The 17,296-nt window shown below is 43.8% G+C and overlaps 1 protein-coding gene across 1 annotated transcript in view; it reads right to left on the bottom strand.

Moving 5' to 3' along the window:
- LOC122542775 (BTB/POZ domain-containing protein 7-like) overlaps positions 1–17,296 on the bottom strand; it is a 74,383-nt gene that overhangs the window by 19,538 nt on the left and 37,549 nt on the right. The window contains exon 6 of the mRNA XM_043680808.2: positions 10,471–10,631. Within this exon, the coding sequence (XP_043536743.1) occupies positions 10,471–10,631 (161 nt within the window). The remainder of the gene's footprint in view (positions 1–10,470; positions 10,632–17,296) is intronic.

Here is a 17,296-nt window from a genome sequence, read left to right on the forward strand (position 1 = left end):
AGCTGCTTTAGAAAAATTGAACAAGCTACACCATACAAGTTCTTTTTGTTGCTAATAGCAGTTGTGCAAACACCAAGTTCATCAACAGTTGAGTTGCTATCTTTGTTGTAGGTAAAACCTTTGGTTTGGAGGTTACATCAGTTAAGACAACAGAGATATTTGTATTCAGATAGTTCCTGCTTCCGAACAGTTTCAAAGTACTTTCCAAATTTCTGCTCTTGTTGCCTTTACACACCCTGTGATACAGAAATTCAACAGGAAATGTTTATGCAGGTGAACAATTCACACAGAACGTGCAAATGTCGTCTGGCACTGATCCCTGGGACGAAGGGATTGTCTTATGAGGACAGGACGAGTAGACCAAGCCCACAGACTGGAGAATTATGAAAAACGAGAGAATGGTCCCAGGAATGAAAAAGCTTAATATGAGGAACATTTGAGGACCCAATGGCATTTAGAAGGATGAGAGGTGATCTAATTGAAACTTAGAGAATACTGAATGGCCTGGACAGATTGGATGTTGGGAAGATGTTTCCATTGGTGAGAGGGGCTAGGAGTTAAGGCCGCTGCCTTAGAGTAAAGGGAAGCTCCTTTTAAAATGGAGATAAGGAGAAACTTCTTCAGCCAGAGTGTGGTGAATCTATGGAATTCACTGCCACAGAAAGCTATGGGGGCCACGTCATTGAGTATATTTCAAATTGGGACAGATAGGTTCTTGACTGCCAATGGGATCAAAGGTTATGGGGAGAAAGCAGGAGAATGGTGTTGAGAAACTTTTCAGCCATGATTGAATAACTGAGCAGACTCGATGGGCTGAATGACCTAATTTCTGCTCCTCTGTCTTATGGTCTTATATATTCTATAAAACCACAAGAAATAACAGAAGTAGGCCATGTAGCCCTTTTGGCCCGTCCCACCATTCAATAAAATCATAGCTGACCCGACTACAACTGTAACTACCTGTTCCTCCACAACCTTCGACCTCTTTGGTGAACCAAAAGCCTGTCTAATCTGGAGATGAATGAATTTGATGACCCAGTGTCTCTCTGAGGAAGAGAATTCCAGACACTAACAACCCTGTAAGAATAAAAATTCTGCCTCACATCGGTCTTAAATAGGAGACCCATTATTAAAACATGCTGCCTAGTCTGAGATTCTGCCAATGAGGGGAAATATTCTCTCAGCGACTAGCCTATCAATCCCCTAGAAAACTGTGTTTCTTTAGGATCATCTTCCATTCCTTGAAACTTTGTACAATTCTAACCTGCACAGTCTTTTTCAAAAGGCAAATGCCTCCTCCCAGTCCAGTAAACTACTTCCTATGCAAATATGTCCCACAGTGCAGCGATCAAAACTATAAGCAGTAATTGAGATGTGGTCACAACAATGCCTGTCCAGTTGCAGAAAGACTTAACTCCATCTCCTCTTGCAATAAAGATCAATATTTCATTTGCCTTCTTAATTATTATACCTGCTTGCTAAATTTGTGATAGATGTGAAGTGATACCCAGTTCCCATAGGGAAATCGGGGAGAGTGGAGAGTGACAAGCTGAAGGAGACAGAGGTGGAGGTGCAGAAATGAAGGAGGGAGTGACGTGGGTGGGACAAAGGAAGGGGGGAGGTAGTGGTGGCGGCGATGGTGGGATGGTCCTTGTAGTTTGTAAACCCAGACAGCTATGGATGTTAGTTGATGAGTATCTTCAAGCCAGACATAATAAAGTAGATTTTTCTTTGGATACCAAGGCCAATGGGAAAAGGCAGAGAAGTGCAAGTAAGGTAAAAAAAAAATCTATTTTTATTAAACATTGCAACAGACTCAAAGGGCTGAATGGTTGATTCGTATTCCTATTTCTCATTTTCTTCTTTTACCCACCAGTCATGAGTCGAGTTTTTGACAGAATCAGAAGCTTGTACGTTCAAGTTCTATTCTAGATATTTAAAATAGTAACCTATAACCCTGCCCAGCATTGAGGGAGCACTGCACTGTGATGCACCGCCTTATGGATGAGATACTAAATTGAGGGCCCATCTGTCCTTTTGGGATGAACATAAAGATCTCATGCAAATATTTCAAAGAAAATCAAATATCTCCCTACTATCCTAGTCAGCATCTATTCCTCAAAAAGATCATTTGCTCATAAGACCATAAGACATAGGAGTGGAAGTAAGGCCATTCGGCCCATCAAGTCCACTCCGCCATTTAATCATGGCTGATGGGCATTTCAACTCCACTTACCCGCATCCTCCCCGTAGCCCTTAATTCCTTGTGACATCAAGAATTTATCAACCTCTGCCTTGAAGTCATTTAGCGTCCCGGCCTTCACTGCACTCCGCAGCAATGAATTCCAGAGGCCCACCACTCTCTGGCTGAAGAAATGTCTCCGCATTTCTGTTCTGAATTGATCCCCTCTAATTTTAAGGCTGCGCCCACGGGTCCTAGTCTCCCCGCCTAACGGAAACAATTTCTTAGCGTACACCCTTTCCAAGCCATGTATTATCTTGTAAGTTTCTATTAGATCTCCCATTAACCTTCTAAACTCCAATGAGTACAATCCCAGGATCCTCAGCCGTTCCTCGTATGTTAGACCTACCATTCCAGGGATCATCCATGTGAATCTCCGCTGGAAAAGCTCCAGTGCCAGTATGTCCGTTCTGAGGTGTGGGGCCCAAAACTGGACCACAGTACTCCAAATGGGGCCTAACCAGAGCTTTATAAAGTCTAAGTAGCACATTGCTGCTTTTATATTCCAACTCTCTTGAGATAAATGACAACATTGCATTCGCTTTCTTAATCACGGATTTAACCTGCATGTTTACCTTTAGAGAATCCTTGACTAGCACTCCCAGATCCCTTTGTACTTTGGCTTTATGAATTTTCTCACCGTTTAGAAAGTAGTCCATGCTTCTATTCTATTTTCCAAAGTGCAAGACCTCGCATTTGCTCACATTGAACTTCATCTGCCATTTCCTGGACCACTCTCCCAAACTGTCTAGATCCTTCTGCAGCCTCCCCACTTCCTCAGTACTACCTGCCTGTCCACCTATCTTCGTATCATCGGCAAACTTCACTAGAATGCGCCCAGTCCCTTCATCCAGATCATTAATATATAACGTGATCACATTTCTGATTGCGGCATTGTCCTGCATATAGATTGACTGCTGTGTCCTACTTTAAACAATGATTACATTCAAGAAACACTTTTTTGATTTTGTTCTGTGTGCTCAAGCACAAAGTACAGTGAAAAATACACAATGCTGCACACAAGGTGTCATCTGAGGTACAAGTACGTAGGTACAAAATCTTAAGAACAAGGTAAAAAGCAAAAACAAAATTAGTGACACTTTCTTAGTTATAAGTAGAAAATAAAGCTGGAAGTTCAGACATTACAGTCTTTCTCAAGTGCTTAGCCACAGTGGGACTGCATTTCAATGAATCATTTCAAGACCAGAAGTTCAAGCTGAGGCCACACTGGGCCAAGAAACTGCTATGCCAAGCCACTGAGAGGCTGCCACACTGGGCCTGGAGAATGCAAAGTACATTGGAACATCCGAAGTCGTGAATGGCACCGTATAAATACACATTTTGCACCCCAACTGAGATTACCTTAAGAACGTTATTTCTCCTGGTAGAATACAGGCTGTAAAACAATCTGCACTCACACAGAACCTTTAACTGAGCATAACATCCAAAGCATCTCCCTTACAGAGACAGGTGAAGTTGCTAAATAGCACATCTTCACCACATTGCCCAATGAACATTAAAAGAGGATAAATCAACAAACACAATCTGCTGAAGCAGCGGTAGGGCCAGTGTTGAGTTCACAGCAAAACTGCTAAAGAAACCAGCATGCAGTGACATTATGCCCTGAAGTACAAACAGTAACATCTAATCCTGGGGTGAGAGCAGCAGTGTTCATCTCATAGCTAGAATGAGGCTTGTTTGTACAAATAGTTCACTGCACTTCAAAAGACAATTTTACCACTTTAAAGTAGAATTGATGTCTTTAAACACAGATTTATTCCAGTCCCATAGGAATGATGATCCAATTTCATAATATTTAGGCATGCAGACTGGCGCACATTTGCTCTTCACTCCGTCCCATAAATGCCTCAGATTTTCCCCACACTCAGCCCAAGAATGTTGCACTGCCGGGGCACTGAGTACAAGAATGCTGAACAGGGAGGGGCCAGTTTCCTGTCTTTCATAAAAGGATAGAAAATCATGCAAGTGCTCCTTTTTATTCAATGCATTCATTGGTCCCTCATAATCTATTGCTCCCAGAGACAGGACCGGGAATAATCCATCACAGAGCATCTTAAGTTGGTCTTGCTTGGGATTCAAGTGACTTAATATTGGAAAGATGGCACCCACCATGCAGAAGACAAAATCCAGTTCCCTACCTTGGCAGGAGATTAATAAAAATAAAGGCCCGTGAGTCAGACAGTAGGATTAGGATACCAGAGTTAATTTGGGAAATATCTGTAAGCAGTGGACAGATTGCAGGTTTCCAGAATCTTCTACAAAAACAGGTCTAAATACTCTGAATAAAAAACATTTCTCCTCATTTCACTCCTAGCTCTCTTGCTGACAATCTTGAAATTGTGACCCTTAGTTACTGATAAACAGAAGATCCTTCCTTACCCTGTCAAAACTATTCATCAATTTTGAATACCTCACTAAGGTCACCTTTTAATTTTCTCTGCTCTAAGAAGAATAAGCCCAATTTCTCTAATCTTTGCTTGCATCTAAATGTTTTTCACTCTTGGTATTATTCTAGTAGATCATAGATTCGAGTCATACAGCATGGAAACAGGCCCTTCTTATCCATGCTGACATCCCAGTCTGACTTAGCTCAGATTGCCAGCATTTTCCCATATCCCTTTCCATTCATGCAACCATTCAGATGGCTTTTAAATGCTGTAATTGCACCAGCCTCCACCACTTCTTCTGGCAGCTCGTTCCATATACACACCACCCTCTGCTTGAAAGAGTTACCTCTCAGGTCCCTTGTAAATCTTTCCCCTCTCACCTTAAACCTATGCCCTCTAATTTTGGACTCCTCCCCCCTGAGGAAAATGACCTTAGCTACTGACACTATCCATGCCCCTCATGATTTTATAAACCTCTGTAAGATCACCCCTCAGCCTCTGACACTCCAGGGGAAAAAAGTCCAAGCCTATTCAGCCTCTACCTATAGCTCAAACTCTCTAGACCCAGCAACATCCTTGTAAATCCTTTCGGCACCGTCTCAAGTTTAACAACATGGTTCCTATTGAAGTGGGTGCTGTCTGCAGGACTCTAATATCCACCCTGTAAAATTCTATGAATTTATACTTCACTACAACCCTATTGAACAAAATGACAAATTTTAAATGCTTCATTGCATTGCTCCTTTGCAACCCAGAAATGCAGCACACAATAAGTTTAATACACTGGATACATGGGGCACCTATGCAAACTAAATCCCTTTTTCCAGATATTGTAGCTGCATTATCATACATTTCAAGCATTCCCAGAGTTTGCACCATTGCCCCCCCTAGCAGGATCGCAAGTTGGGATTCTGAGGTCACGAGCTCTGAGGAAACAATGACAGTCGCAAAGCCTAAACTGAAGTTTTGAGAAATGTGCGGTCCTTTTGAGCATTGGGTCAGTGTAAGTGATCAGAGGTCTGACTTTTGCTTCAACTACAGCCAGCTTAAAAAAATGTATTTAGCCATTTCAGCCACCCCACTCCCCAACAAAAAAACCCTGACCCTTCAACAACTTTCTGATCATTCCTGGATGCCAGGTAACACACACACACACCACACAATCTCACAGAAGCCTAAGCTTAAAAGAGTAGTCAAATCAGGAAAATGTTCAGGAAACACCAAGGTACACCCTTAAGTATGCATTCTCAGCAGGCTGCGTGGGGATTTCACATTTTATGCAAATGCATGATTAGCTCAACAGAAGTTGATGTACAGCCAACTTTTGGGAAATAGCTTTTTAAAGTAGAACATTCTGTATTTTACCCTATGACCTACGTTAGGTTGGAAATGTGTCAGTCAGCACAGACAGATGAGCTGAAGGCTGCCTTCTGATTTCTACAAATCTGGTTCCATGGTATCTGTCTCAGTGTTCACTGCATTAAGAATTTTTTGAAAAAATGGATTAGAATGGAAGATTCTGTCCCATCCAATGATGGGAAATGCATTTATATGAATACAGAGCTGGAAATGTGTTGCTGGAAAAGCGCAGCAGGTCAGGCAGCATCCAGGGAACAGGAGAATCGACGTTTCGGGCATAAGCCCTTCTTCAGGAATGAGGAAAGTTTGTCCAGCAGGCTAAGATAAAAGGTAGGGAGGAGGGACTTGGGGGAGGGGCGTCGGAAATGTGATAGGTGGAAAGAGGTCAAGGTGAGGGTGATAGGTCAGACTGGGGTGGGGGCGGAGAGGTCGGGAAGAAGATTGCAGGTTAGGAAGGCGGTGCTGAATTTGATGGATTTGACTGAGACAGGGTGGGGGGAGGGGAAATGAGGAAACTGGTGAAATCAGAGTTCATCCCTTGTGGTTGGAGGGTTCCTAGCCGGAAGATGAGGCGTTCTTCCTCCAACCGTCGTTTTGTTGTGGTCTGACGATGGAGGAGTCCAAAGACCTGCATATCCTTGGTGGAGTGGGAGGGGGAATTGAAATGTTGAGCTACAGGGTGGTTGGGTTGGTTGGTCCGGGTGTCCCAGAGGTGTCCCAACACGAGAGAGGGGTGGGGGCGAGAGAGGGGTAGGGGCGAGAGAGGGGTAGGGGCGAGAGAGGGGTAGGGGCGAGAGAGGGGTAGGGAGGCCAAGCAGGGGTGGGGAGGACATAAATTGCAAGGATTGAATATTTAGGCTGGGAATTTCAGCTTTTGGAAGTCAGAACTGTGGGAATTACACTGTGAATGGAATTTACCACAAGACAAGAATTTGAAATCCATGCATCGCTGGACTGAGAGCAAATTTAGGTCAGAGAGAAAATATTTTGAGAGCTCATCCACTTGTGTTGCTAATTTTCCCTTTTCCTGTTCTCCTGAAGGCCGTAAATCATGCTGCAGTATGGTTCCACTGACTCTCCTCGACCCAAGCCAAATGACTCTTCAAGTAGCAGCTTAGACAACAATGAATTGGCAAGCTCTTCAATCCTGATAGATCTCACAGCCGTGCCTGATCTCATCATCACTGGATATCCATCATGCGCACATACTTTCTATCTGTATCACAGCACATCAATCAGAAAGAGAGGCAGAGGCTACCTGTCCCCTTTCTACACCATAGATGCTGAGACCAAGTGTAAGTCACCATTGCCAAGGTCCCCGCATCCCCCAAAAAGATAGGACTCTTTCTCACTGCCTCAGCATTGGCTAAAATCAGCTGGCTTGGGATGAGTCTGAACATTTCAGATTAATATCCTGGCCAATGTTTCCTGCTACTCAGATACTTGGCATTCACCCAAATATTCAGTCTGTGGTTCAGGGATCAAAGCAAGAATAATTAACATAACAGGGCAGCCATGACTTGTCCTGTCATGGCTTAATACAGTTGAAGAGAATATATTAATACACATTTCCAGGAAAGCTGGCTGCTTTTTCCAGTCACAGAATGCGATATTCAACACTAGATCATTTCTCGTTTTCAAAGGTAATAGCGAAGGATTCACCAAATGTGAAAACATTCGCTCAATGCATGCAACCAAATTCTAGTCGATGGAATTAAAAAGGGCAGCACAAGCACAGATAAGGGACTTTGCTGAGGAAGATCTAACAAGAGGTTAGCAGTGAAATGTTGCTTTGCAGACAGGAGCATAGAGAAGCATTGCACCACCTTTCTGTCTGCCTGTCCCTCTATTTCTGGTCTTCTAATTTAATCTACACCAAAATGACGCTGGCACTGCAAAAGAATAAGAGAAAATAATATAGTTCCTCAAGTTTGATCTGCCCGTAAATATGTCATGGCCGAATGGGGTCCCTTTTTTTTCTTTGCTACATATCCTTAACAGCACTAGTTAACAAATATCTATCACAGTTCTATTATTAGTTATTAACCTAGCAAACAGAATCATAATCCCAAGTCCACACTGATCCTCCAAAGAGCATCCCACCCAGACCAACCCTCTACCCTATCCCTGTAACCCTGCATTTCCAATGGTTATCCAACCAACCTACTCATCCTTGGACACAATGGGCAATTTAGCATTGCCAATCCACCTAACCTGCATATCTTTGCACTGTGGGAGAAAACCAGAACACCCACAGGAAACATATGCAGCCACAGGGAGAACATGCAAACTCCACAGACAGTCACCCAAGGGTTGATTGAACCAGTGTCCCCAGTGCTGTGAGGCAGAAGTGCCATCATTTTGGTATATATTAAATTAGAAGACAAGAAATAGATGGACAGGTAGACAGAAGGGTAGGGAAAGGAGGGAGGGACAGGCAGACGGAGCTGTGGGGGGTGGGGATGATCGACTAAGGCAATGATAGTTGAGAAGGAATTTAGATACAAATGGAGTGCGAACAGTAGAAAATAGGTCAGCTTTGAAGACAGCAAACAAGACTCTGCAGGAGTGAGTGGCAATCAAAATGGAGTTTAGTGTTCATGTTCTGAAGTTGCTGAACTCTCGGTTGAGTCCTGCCTCAGTGAAAAGTGAGGTGATATTCCTCCAACTTGAAAGTCTGCAGCAAGCCTAAGACAGAAATTTTAGAAAGAGAGGAAGATCCAGCTCATTTTGCTAGCTCTGCTTGAATGGCCTCATAACTGCCCTAATTTAAATGGTAGTATTAGTCCCACCCTTCTCTTCTCCCAAACTAAATGCAAAATTCAATCATATTATGATTGCAGCTATTATTAATCAATCATCTCACTTTGCACCATACCAGGCCAAGTCTATCTTGCTCTCTGCTTTGCTCCAGATCATGCTGTTCTGAGTAACCATTTAGAAAACACTTAACTCACCTAGGCTACCTTTGTCCACCTGATTTTTCCAATCTATCATGAGAGAAAAGAATTACACACCAGTGTTATAATCAGGAATGTACTGCCTGAAAAGATAAGTGAAATCGGATCCATAGGTAACTTTCTAAATTCACTTTCATGTATACAGCCCAGTCCACCAGGCAAATCAATCTTCCATCCATTGACTCCATCTATACTTTCTGTTGGCTCGGGAAAGCAACCAACATAATCAAAGACCCCTCCCACACCGGTTATACCCTCTTCCGTCAGACATAAGATATAAATGCTTGAATACACACACAAACATATTCAAGAACAGCTTTTTCGCTGCTGTTTTGAACGGACCTCTCAAATGTTAATCTCTCTCTGCGACTGTAACACATTATTCTGTACTCTGTTCTGCTATCCTGATGCACTTGCATATATGATCTGCTGGTATAGCACACAAAACAACACTTTTCACTGTATCTTGGTACATGTGACAACAATAAATTACACTCAAAACTAAACAGTAATGGGATATACACTTGAAGGAGGGAAAAATGTGGACTAGTGGAACTTACTGAATAGCTCAACCAAAGAGATAACACTGAGACAATTAGTCAAATTGTTGCTGTACCACTCCAAGGCTGATTACTACAAAATCCAAACTTAGAATTGGGTTTCCAGTCAAGCGCGTAGGCAGATCAGGAAATGAAGAAATCCAGCAACCTTTGTGGAAGTCAGCAATTTCCAGATAGATGAAGTGAACCACTGCAAAATACCAGAAATGTGCAACAGCAACCAAAACTGTGGAGTGAAAAATGCAGACATGGGGCATCTAAAACAAGTCTTTTTTCACTTCTTAGCTCTAGCCTTGGGAGTAATTTTAAAATTTTTTTTTCAGCTTGTCCACTGAAAACAAGAGCAGCCACATCCAGATCTGGGTCAGTCGAGGGAAAGAGCTTTTATTTACAGACTCTCTTGTCTTTGGAACATATTTGGTTGCCTCACAGCTAAGGGGTCAGTGTTCAAGTGTGGTCATCATTCTTACATGGGCAAATTCTGCTATCAATTTGTGCAGAGTAAAATCCTGGTAATAGCAAATTAGACAATCAAGATGATATGGGGGCTTTGGGAGAGAGGTGTAGTATTAGTTTAGAATATTATAGCAAAAGGCCAGCACAAACTTAACAAAAAGTTCATGAAATTTGAGCATTGCTGGCTTCGATAGCCTTTATTGTCCATCCTTCGAGCACAGTTAAGCGTCACCACGTTGCTGTAGGCCTGGAGTCTGACGTATGCCAGACCAGGCAAAGACAGCCATTAGTGAACCAGATGAGTTTTTATGACAATACCCAATTTCTAACTGAATTCAAATTTCACTGTGCTACATGGGATTTCAACCGGTGTTCCTATAATATCAGCCAAAGGGTACTAGTCCAGTAACACAACACCACAATGGACTGAAGACCATTTTCTGTGCTGCAAATCTCTATTGTTAGAATTCTACAAAGCCACTTACAGCATCAGCCAGGACCTCACTCTTTGCTGGAAGGATATGAGCAATGCGAACATGAGGCACTAGATCGGAAACTATTTCACGGAGTTGGGCTGAGTCCAAGTCCCGCTTCTTCACTCCACGTTTGTTGACGCTGTGTGCTGTCCCATTCAGTAAATTGGGCTCTACATAATGGAAAAGGAAAAGCAAAGCTTTAGTTACAAAATCTGATTTCAATGTTCCTTTACTACGAGTCGTTTTGCACCAAGTGCTTCGCTCAAAATCAAAAGGCAGCCAGCTCTATGTTCTCAGGTCTCTGATGAGATTGCTTTACAAAAGTGAGCAAACAGCATAGTTAACTCATTTCTCTTCCATTTGGCATGTCTATGCTATAACTTGGCATTTATTTATAATCAAGTTTATTGTTGAGGGAGACTCAAGTCACATAAATCCACATCCCATCAGGGAAATGGAACAAGAAACTCAGCAGATACTGCCTGAATTTCTAGGTTTTGAAGATATGTTGGGAGCGAGCTGAAATATAGGACAGAATTTAAGCAAAGTAGGAAACTAAACTGAATAAATTCAGAGAGTGGCTTAATACTTCAAATATAGCTGAATTCTGATCATGGATCCCATTGTATTGAAAACTCCCATTAACTGGGGCTCAGTGCCAAGTGACCAAGATTTATCAGAATATAAATTTAATCTTAAACCGGTAGACTTCAAGCTGTTCTTATTTTTTAAAAAAGCCTGGGAAAATTGGTGAAGTTGTGGTAATGCCTGGGGAGACAGTTTCAAATCCCATCAATTTAAACTCAATTAGCAAAATTTGGAATGTAAAGCTAGTCTCAGTAAACTGTGACATGTAGCGTTGACTGTCATTAAACAGAAATCTACCTAGTTTGTTAATGTCATCTAGAGAAGAAAATCTACCACCCTTAACTGGTCTGGCTTACACTGATGTGACTCCAGACCCATAGCAATGCAGTTGATTTTTAACTGCCCCCAGAAATCAAGGAGATAGCAGTAAGGGGTGGGGAATGAATGCTGGCACTCCCAGAAACACCCAAATGCCGTAAAGAAAAATGGGCACAAGTAGCTAATCAAGCTTCACAAATGAGGAAGCTAATGGACATTGGAAGAATAAATTTAAAATTGGCTCCCCACACCCATTGATATCTTCTCAGCTTGCAAAACCTGCGCCCACACCTCCTCCCTCACCACCATCCAAGGCCCCAAAGGAGCCTTACACATCCACCAATGTCATTTATTGTATCTGTTGCTCCCAATGCGGTCTCTGGGAAGACTGGATGCCTCCTCGCAGAGTGCTTCAGGAAACATCTCCAGGACGCCCGCACCAATCAACCGCACCACCCCGGGGTTCAACATTTCAACTCCCCTTCCCACTCTGCTGAGGACATGCAGGTCCTGGGCCTTCACCACCACCGCCCCCCTCACCACCCAACACCTGGTGGAAGAACACCTCATCTTTTGCCTTGGAACACTTCAACCCCAGGGCATCAATGTGGACTTCACCAGTTTCCTCATTTCCCCTCCCCCCAATTCCAACCTTCCAGCTCAGCACTGTCCTCATGACCTGTCCATCTCCCTTCCCACCTATCCACTCCACCCTCTTTTCTGACCTATCACCTTCATCCCCACCCCATTCACCTATTGTATTCTTTGCTACCTTCCCCCACCCTCCTCTCTGACCTATCACCTCCATTCACCTATTGTACTCTTTGCTACCTTCTTTCCCCCGCCCAAAATTCTCTCTCCACCCTGGAGGCTTCCTGCCTCTATTCCTGATGAAGTGCTTTTGCCCGAAACGTCGATTTTCCTGCTCCTTGGACGTTACTTGACCTGCTGTGCTTTTCCAGCACCACTCTGATCTAAACCCCTTGATCATGTTTAATACAATCAATCAGTCTTTCATTGCTACTCAATACTAACTCGGTTTAATATATTCTGAGAGGTTAATTCCATACAGTCAATTGGCTGCACAATAACTCTACCCCCCCCCCCCCCCCCCACCCCGCCACCACCACGTGACTTTATTTTCTTGGCACAAAGTAAATCAAATTAGAATTATGAATGAACAAAGTCACTCAGACTGAAGGCAGCCATCCAGGAACATCATAAATGTGTCTCAAGTTCTGCGGTATTCTAGAGCATGAGAAGGTCTGGACAGAGCAGACAGGGAGAATATGTTCCCACTCTCAAAAGAATCAGCAATGAAGGGGAACAGACTTAAAATGCTTGGCACAGAAAATGAGAGACACAAGAACACACAGCAGGCAGTACGGTCAGGAATGCACTACTTGAGAGTGAGATGAAGGCAGCATCAAAAGGGAATATTATCTGACAAGGAAGAATGTGGAGGGTTACAGGGAGATAGTGACAGCGTGATACTCAGTGAATTGTTCATCCAAAGAGCTGGCAGACACAATGGGCTGAATGGACTCTTTCTGCACTGTAACAATTGAGATTACAGTAAATCGTACTCAACTGATTTTTCAATGGCACAGAGCATTTCAATTTCACTCTTTTACCTGCGAGATAATCCTATACATTGATACTTCCTGCAAGACAATTTCCCAAAACCTGCTCTCATTCACACCCCAACCCAACCGCAACCACATACACAGACCGACTTGCTCACCCAGTTTAAAGTTTACTTGTTTACATGAACAAATATTTTCTGCTGAATTAGTCAGTGGGTGGAACATTCATTGCTGGGTTAATGATGATAACCAAAAGAGGTTTTCAGCTTTCACACTGAGGGAAGGGAAGGCAAGACAAGACTGAAAGGAGACTAATGGAATGAGAGCTTCAAAACAAAAGAACACTGAGAATATTGAATGCATTGAGATGAACAGTGCAAATGCATTGAAGGAGAGGCTAGATAAGGTACAAGGGAACATATTAACAGATAGAGACATATGGGAAGATACTGGAGAGGAGCATGAACTGGCTGGACTGTTTAAACTTTGTGCTGTACATTCGAAGTAAACAAAATTCTAGAATTCAACGTAACAGGGATGAGGTTTGGCATTTTCAATTATCGTAATAATGCTCCTAACCACGATGTTTACTGAAGTGCTGATGTGGAGATGCACTTGAACTAGGTTGTGTACAAATTAAACCTTCAACGAGTAATTGCACATTTCAGATCCTGAGCAGGCAATAAAATTAAAATGGGAGGTTTCACAAACCACTTTGGCGAGAGATTTTTGTCACTATGATATAAATGTGCAATAAATAACAATAATGAAAAGAAATCAAAGTATATAAGCACACTCTGTGTGCCGCAATGTGTTAATTCAGGTGTCAGTACTCTACAAATAAAAGCAATTATGATCGCAGCAAGAGAAGTGCCAATGTGAATAGAGTCTGGCTCCAAACTAGTCGACACATGCAATCATCCAGATTCAACTATTACCGGTTTTTAAAAGGAGCCATCCACACCCATTAATTACTACATTACTTTAAACAATCCTTCAATGCATTAAAAACAAAAATCAAACTTTGCATCAGCCCTCATGCATCACAGCTTTAACAGGCACAAGTCAAATTCATCCTACCAAGGATGCCAATTTAGAAGAGATTTGGAGATGCCGGACAACCACCTCCGAAAGCTAGTGTTTCCCAATAAACCTGTTGGGACTATAACCTGGTGCTGTGTGATTTTTAATTTAGAGGAACAATAGATTGTCAGGAAAACAGAAAGAATAAAATGTTGTATAAAACAAGAAACCTCCCCCCCACCTTCTGCACATGTGGTATCAAGCTGAGCTGCAATTATACAGCTTGACCTGTGCTACCCCTAAAGTGGCTACACTTCATGTGTGTGAACTAGACAATAAACATCAGGTGGTTATTCAAGCATAAGGTTATCTCAATAAGATCTTTTCACAGCAGAGAGCGGCGCGAGCTGGGCGGAAGTGAAGTTGGAGCGCAGAGCTGGTTGGGAAGGTAAGTGATTGATATTTGAGTGGGTGTGTTCTAGACCCCAGACCCTACAAAGTCCACAGGTAAGCTACTCAGTGTTCTTGTTTTGGAGACTAAGTGCAAAGTAATGGCAGCGCAGGCAGTGGAATGTTCCTCCTGCAGGATGTTTGAGGTAGGGGTGACCACCGATGCTCCTGCCGACTTCATCTGCAGGAAATGCAGTCAGCTCCTGCTCCTCACAGAACGCGTTAGGGAACTGGAACTGGAGTTGGATGAACTGAGGATTATTCGAGAGGCTGGGAGGGTGGTAGATAGAAGCTACAGGGACATAGTTACGCCAGAGAACAGAGGTAACAGTTAGAGGTGGGAAGGGGAGGAAGCAGGCAGTGCAGGGATCCCCTGTGGTCGTTCCTCTCAACAATAAGTATACCACTTTGGATACTGTTGGGGGGGGGGGGGGGGATGGGGAGGGGGGGGGGGGGGGGGCTAGCAGGGATAAGCTGCAGTGACCGGGTCTCTGGCAGGAGGTCCGGCTCAGAGGCTCAGAAGGGAAAGGGGGGGGAGGAGGAGAACGCTAGTTATAGGAGACTCTATAGTTAGAGGGATGGACAGGCGATTCTGTGGACATGGGCAAGACTCTCGGATGGTTTGTTGCCTCCCGGGTGCCAGGATCCAAGACATCTCGGACCGTGTCTTCAGAATCCTTAAGGGGGAGGGTGTGCAGCCAGAAGTCGTGGTGCACGTTGGCACCAACCACAAAGATAGGAAGAGGGGTGGGGAGGTCATTCAGGAGCTCAGGGAGTTAAGCTGGAAGCTAAAAGCTAGGACGGACAGAGTCATCATCTCTGGGTTGTTGCCGGTGCCACGTGACAGTTAGGCAAGGAATAGGGAGAGAGTGCAGTTGAACACGTGGCTGCAAGGATGGTGTAGGAGGGAGAGCTTCAGGTATTTGGACAATTGGACTGCATTCTGGGGAAGGTGGAACCTGTACAAGCAGGACGGGTTGCACCTGAACCAGAAGGGCACCAATATCCTGGGAGGTAGGTTTGCTAGCACTCTTCAGGGGGATTTAAACTAATTTGGCAGGGGGATGGGATCCAGACTTGTAGTCCAGCAAGTAGGCTAGCTGTTTGTCAGGATGTCCAAGAATGTAGGGAGGCTGTGGAGAAGGTAGCACTGACAGGGAATATTTGCGGACACAGAGATGGGTTCAAGTGTGTAAAATTCAACGCAAGGAGTATCAGAAATAAGGTGGGTGAACTTAAGGCGTGGATCGGTACCTGGGACTACAATGTTGTGGCCATCACGGAAACGTGGATAGAAGAGGAACAGGAATGGTTGTTGGAGGTTCCTGGTTACAGATGTTTAGTAAGATTAGGGAGGGTGGTAGCGTTGCTAATTAGAAATGGTATAAAGGCTGCAGAAAGGCAGTTCGAGGGGGATCTGCCTTTGGATGTAGTATGGGCTGAAGTCAGAAATAGGAAAGGAGCAGTCACCTTGTTGGGTGTTTACTATAGGCCCCCCAATAGCAGCAGAGATGTGGAGAAACAGATTGGGAAACAGATTTTGGAAAGGTGCAGAAGCCACAGGGTAGTAGTCATGGGCAATTTCAACTTCCCAAATATTGATTGGAAGCTCTTTAGATCAAGTAGATTGGATGGGGCGATGTTTGTGCAGTATGTCCAGGAAGCTTTTCTAACTTAGTATGTAGATTGTCCGACCAGAGGGGAGGCCATATTGGATTTGGTACTCGGTAATGAACCGGGACAAGTGATGGGCTTGTTAGTGGGTGAACATTTTGGTGATGGTGACCACAATTCTGTGACTTTCACCTAGGTTATGGAGAGAGATAGGTGCGTGCAACAGGGTAGGTTTTACAATTGGGGGAAGGGTAAATACGATGCTGTAAGACAGGATCTGAGGAGCATAAGTTGGGAGCATAGGCTGTCAGGGAAGGATGTCGTGAAAATGTGGAACTTTTTCAAGGAACAGATACGACGTGTCCTTGATATGTATGTACCTGTCAGGCAGGAAAGAGATGGTCGTGTGAGGGAACCTTGGTTGACGAGGGAGGTTGAATGTCTTGTAAAGAGGAAGAAGAAGGCTTGCATAAGGTTGAGGAAACAAGGTTCAGACAGAGCATTGGAGGGATACAGGATAGCCAGGAGGGAGCTGAAGAAAGGGATTAGGAGAGCTAAGAGAGGGCATGAAAAATCTTTGGCGGATAAGATCAAGGATAACCCCAAGGCATTTTATGCATATGTGAGAAACATGAGAATGACGAGAACGAGGGTAGGTCCGATCAAGGACAGTAGTGGGAGACTGTGTATTGAGTCGGAAGAGATAGGAGAGGTCTTGAATGAGTACTTTCCTTCAGTATTTACAAACGAGAGGGACCGTATTGTTGAAGAGGAGAGTGTGAAACGGACTGGTAAGCTAGAAGAGATACTTGTTAGGAAGGAAGATGTGTTGGACATTTTGAACAACTTGAGGATAGACATGTCCCCCGGGCCTGACGGGATATATCCTAGGATTATGTGGGAAGCAAGAGAGGAAATTGCAGAACCGTTGGCAATGATCTTTTCGTCTTCACTGTCAACGGGGGTGGTACCAGGGGACTGGAGAGTGGCGAATGTTGTGCCCCTGTTCAAAAAAGGGAATAGGGATAACCCTGGGAATTACAGGCCAGTTAGTAATGGAAAAGGTACTGAGGGATAGGATTTATGAGTATCTGGAAAGACACTGCTTGATTAGGGACAGCCAGCACGGATTTGTGAGGGGTAGGTCTTATTGAATTCTTTGAGGTGACCAAGCATGTGGATGAGGGTAGAGCAGTGGATGTAGAGTACATTGATTTTAGTAAGGCATTTGATAAGGTTCCCTATGGTAGGCTTAT

This window comes from Chiloscyllium plagiosum, unplaced genomic scaffold (genome assembly GCF_037043375.1).
Source record: "Chiloscyllium plagiosum isolate Xiang-an unplaced genomic scaffold, Cpla_swu_hap1 HiC_scaffold_47, whole genome shotgun sequence".
In the NCBI taxonomy this organism is placed as follows: domain Eukaryota; kingdom Metazoa; phylum Chordata; class Chondrichthyes; order Orectolobiformes; family Hemiscylliidae; genus Chiloscyllium; species Chiloscyllium plagiosum.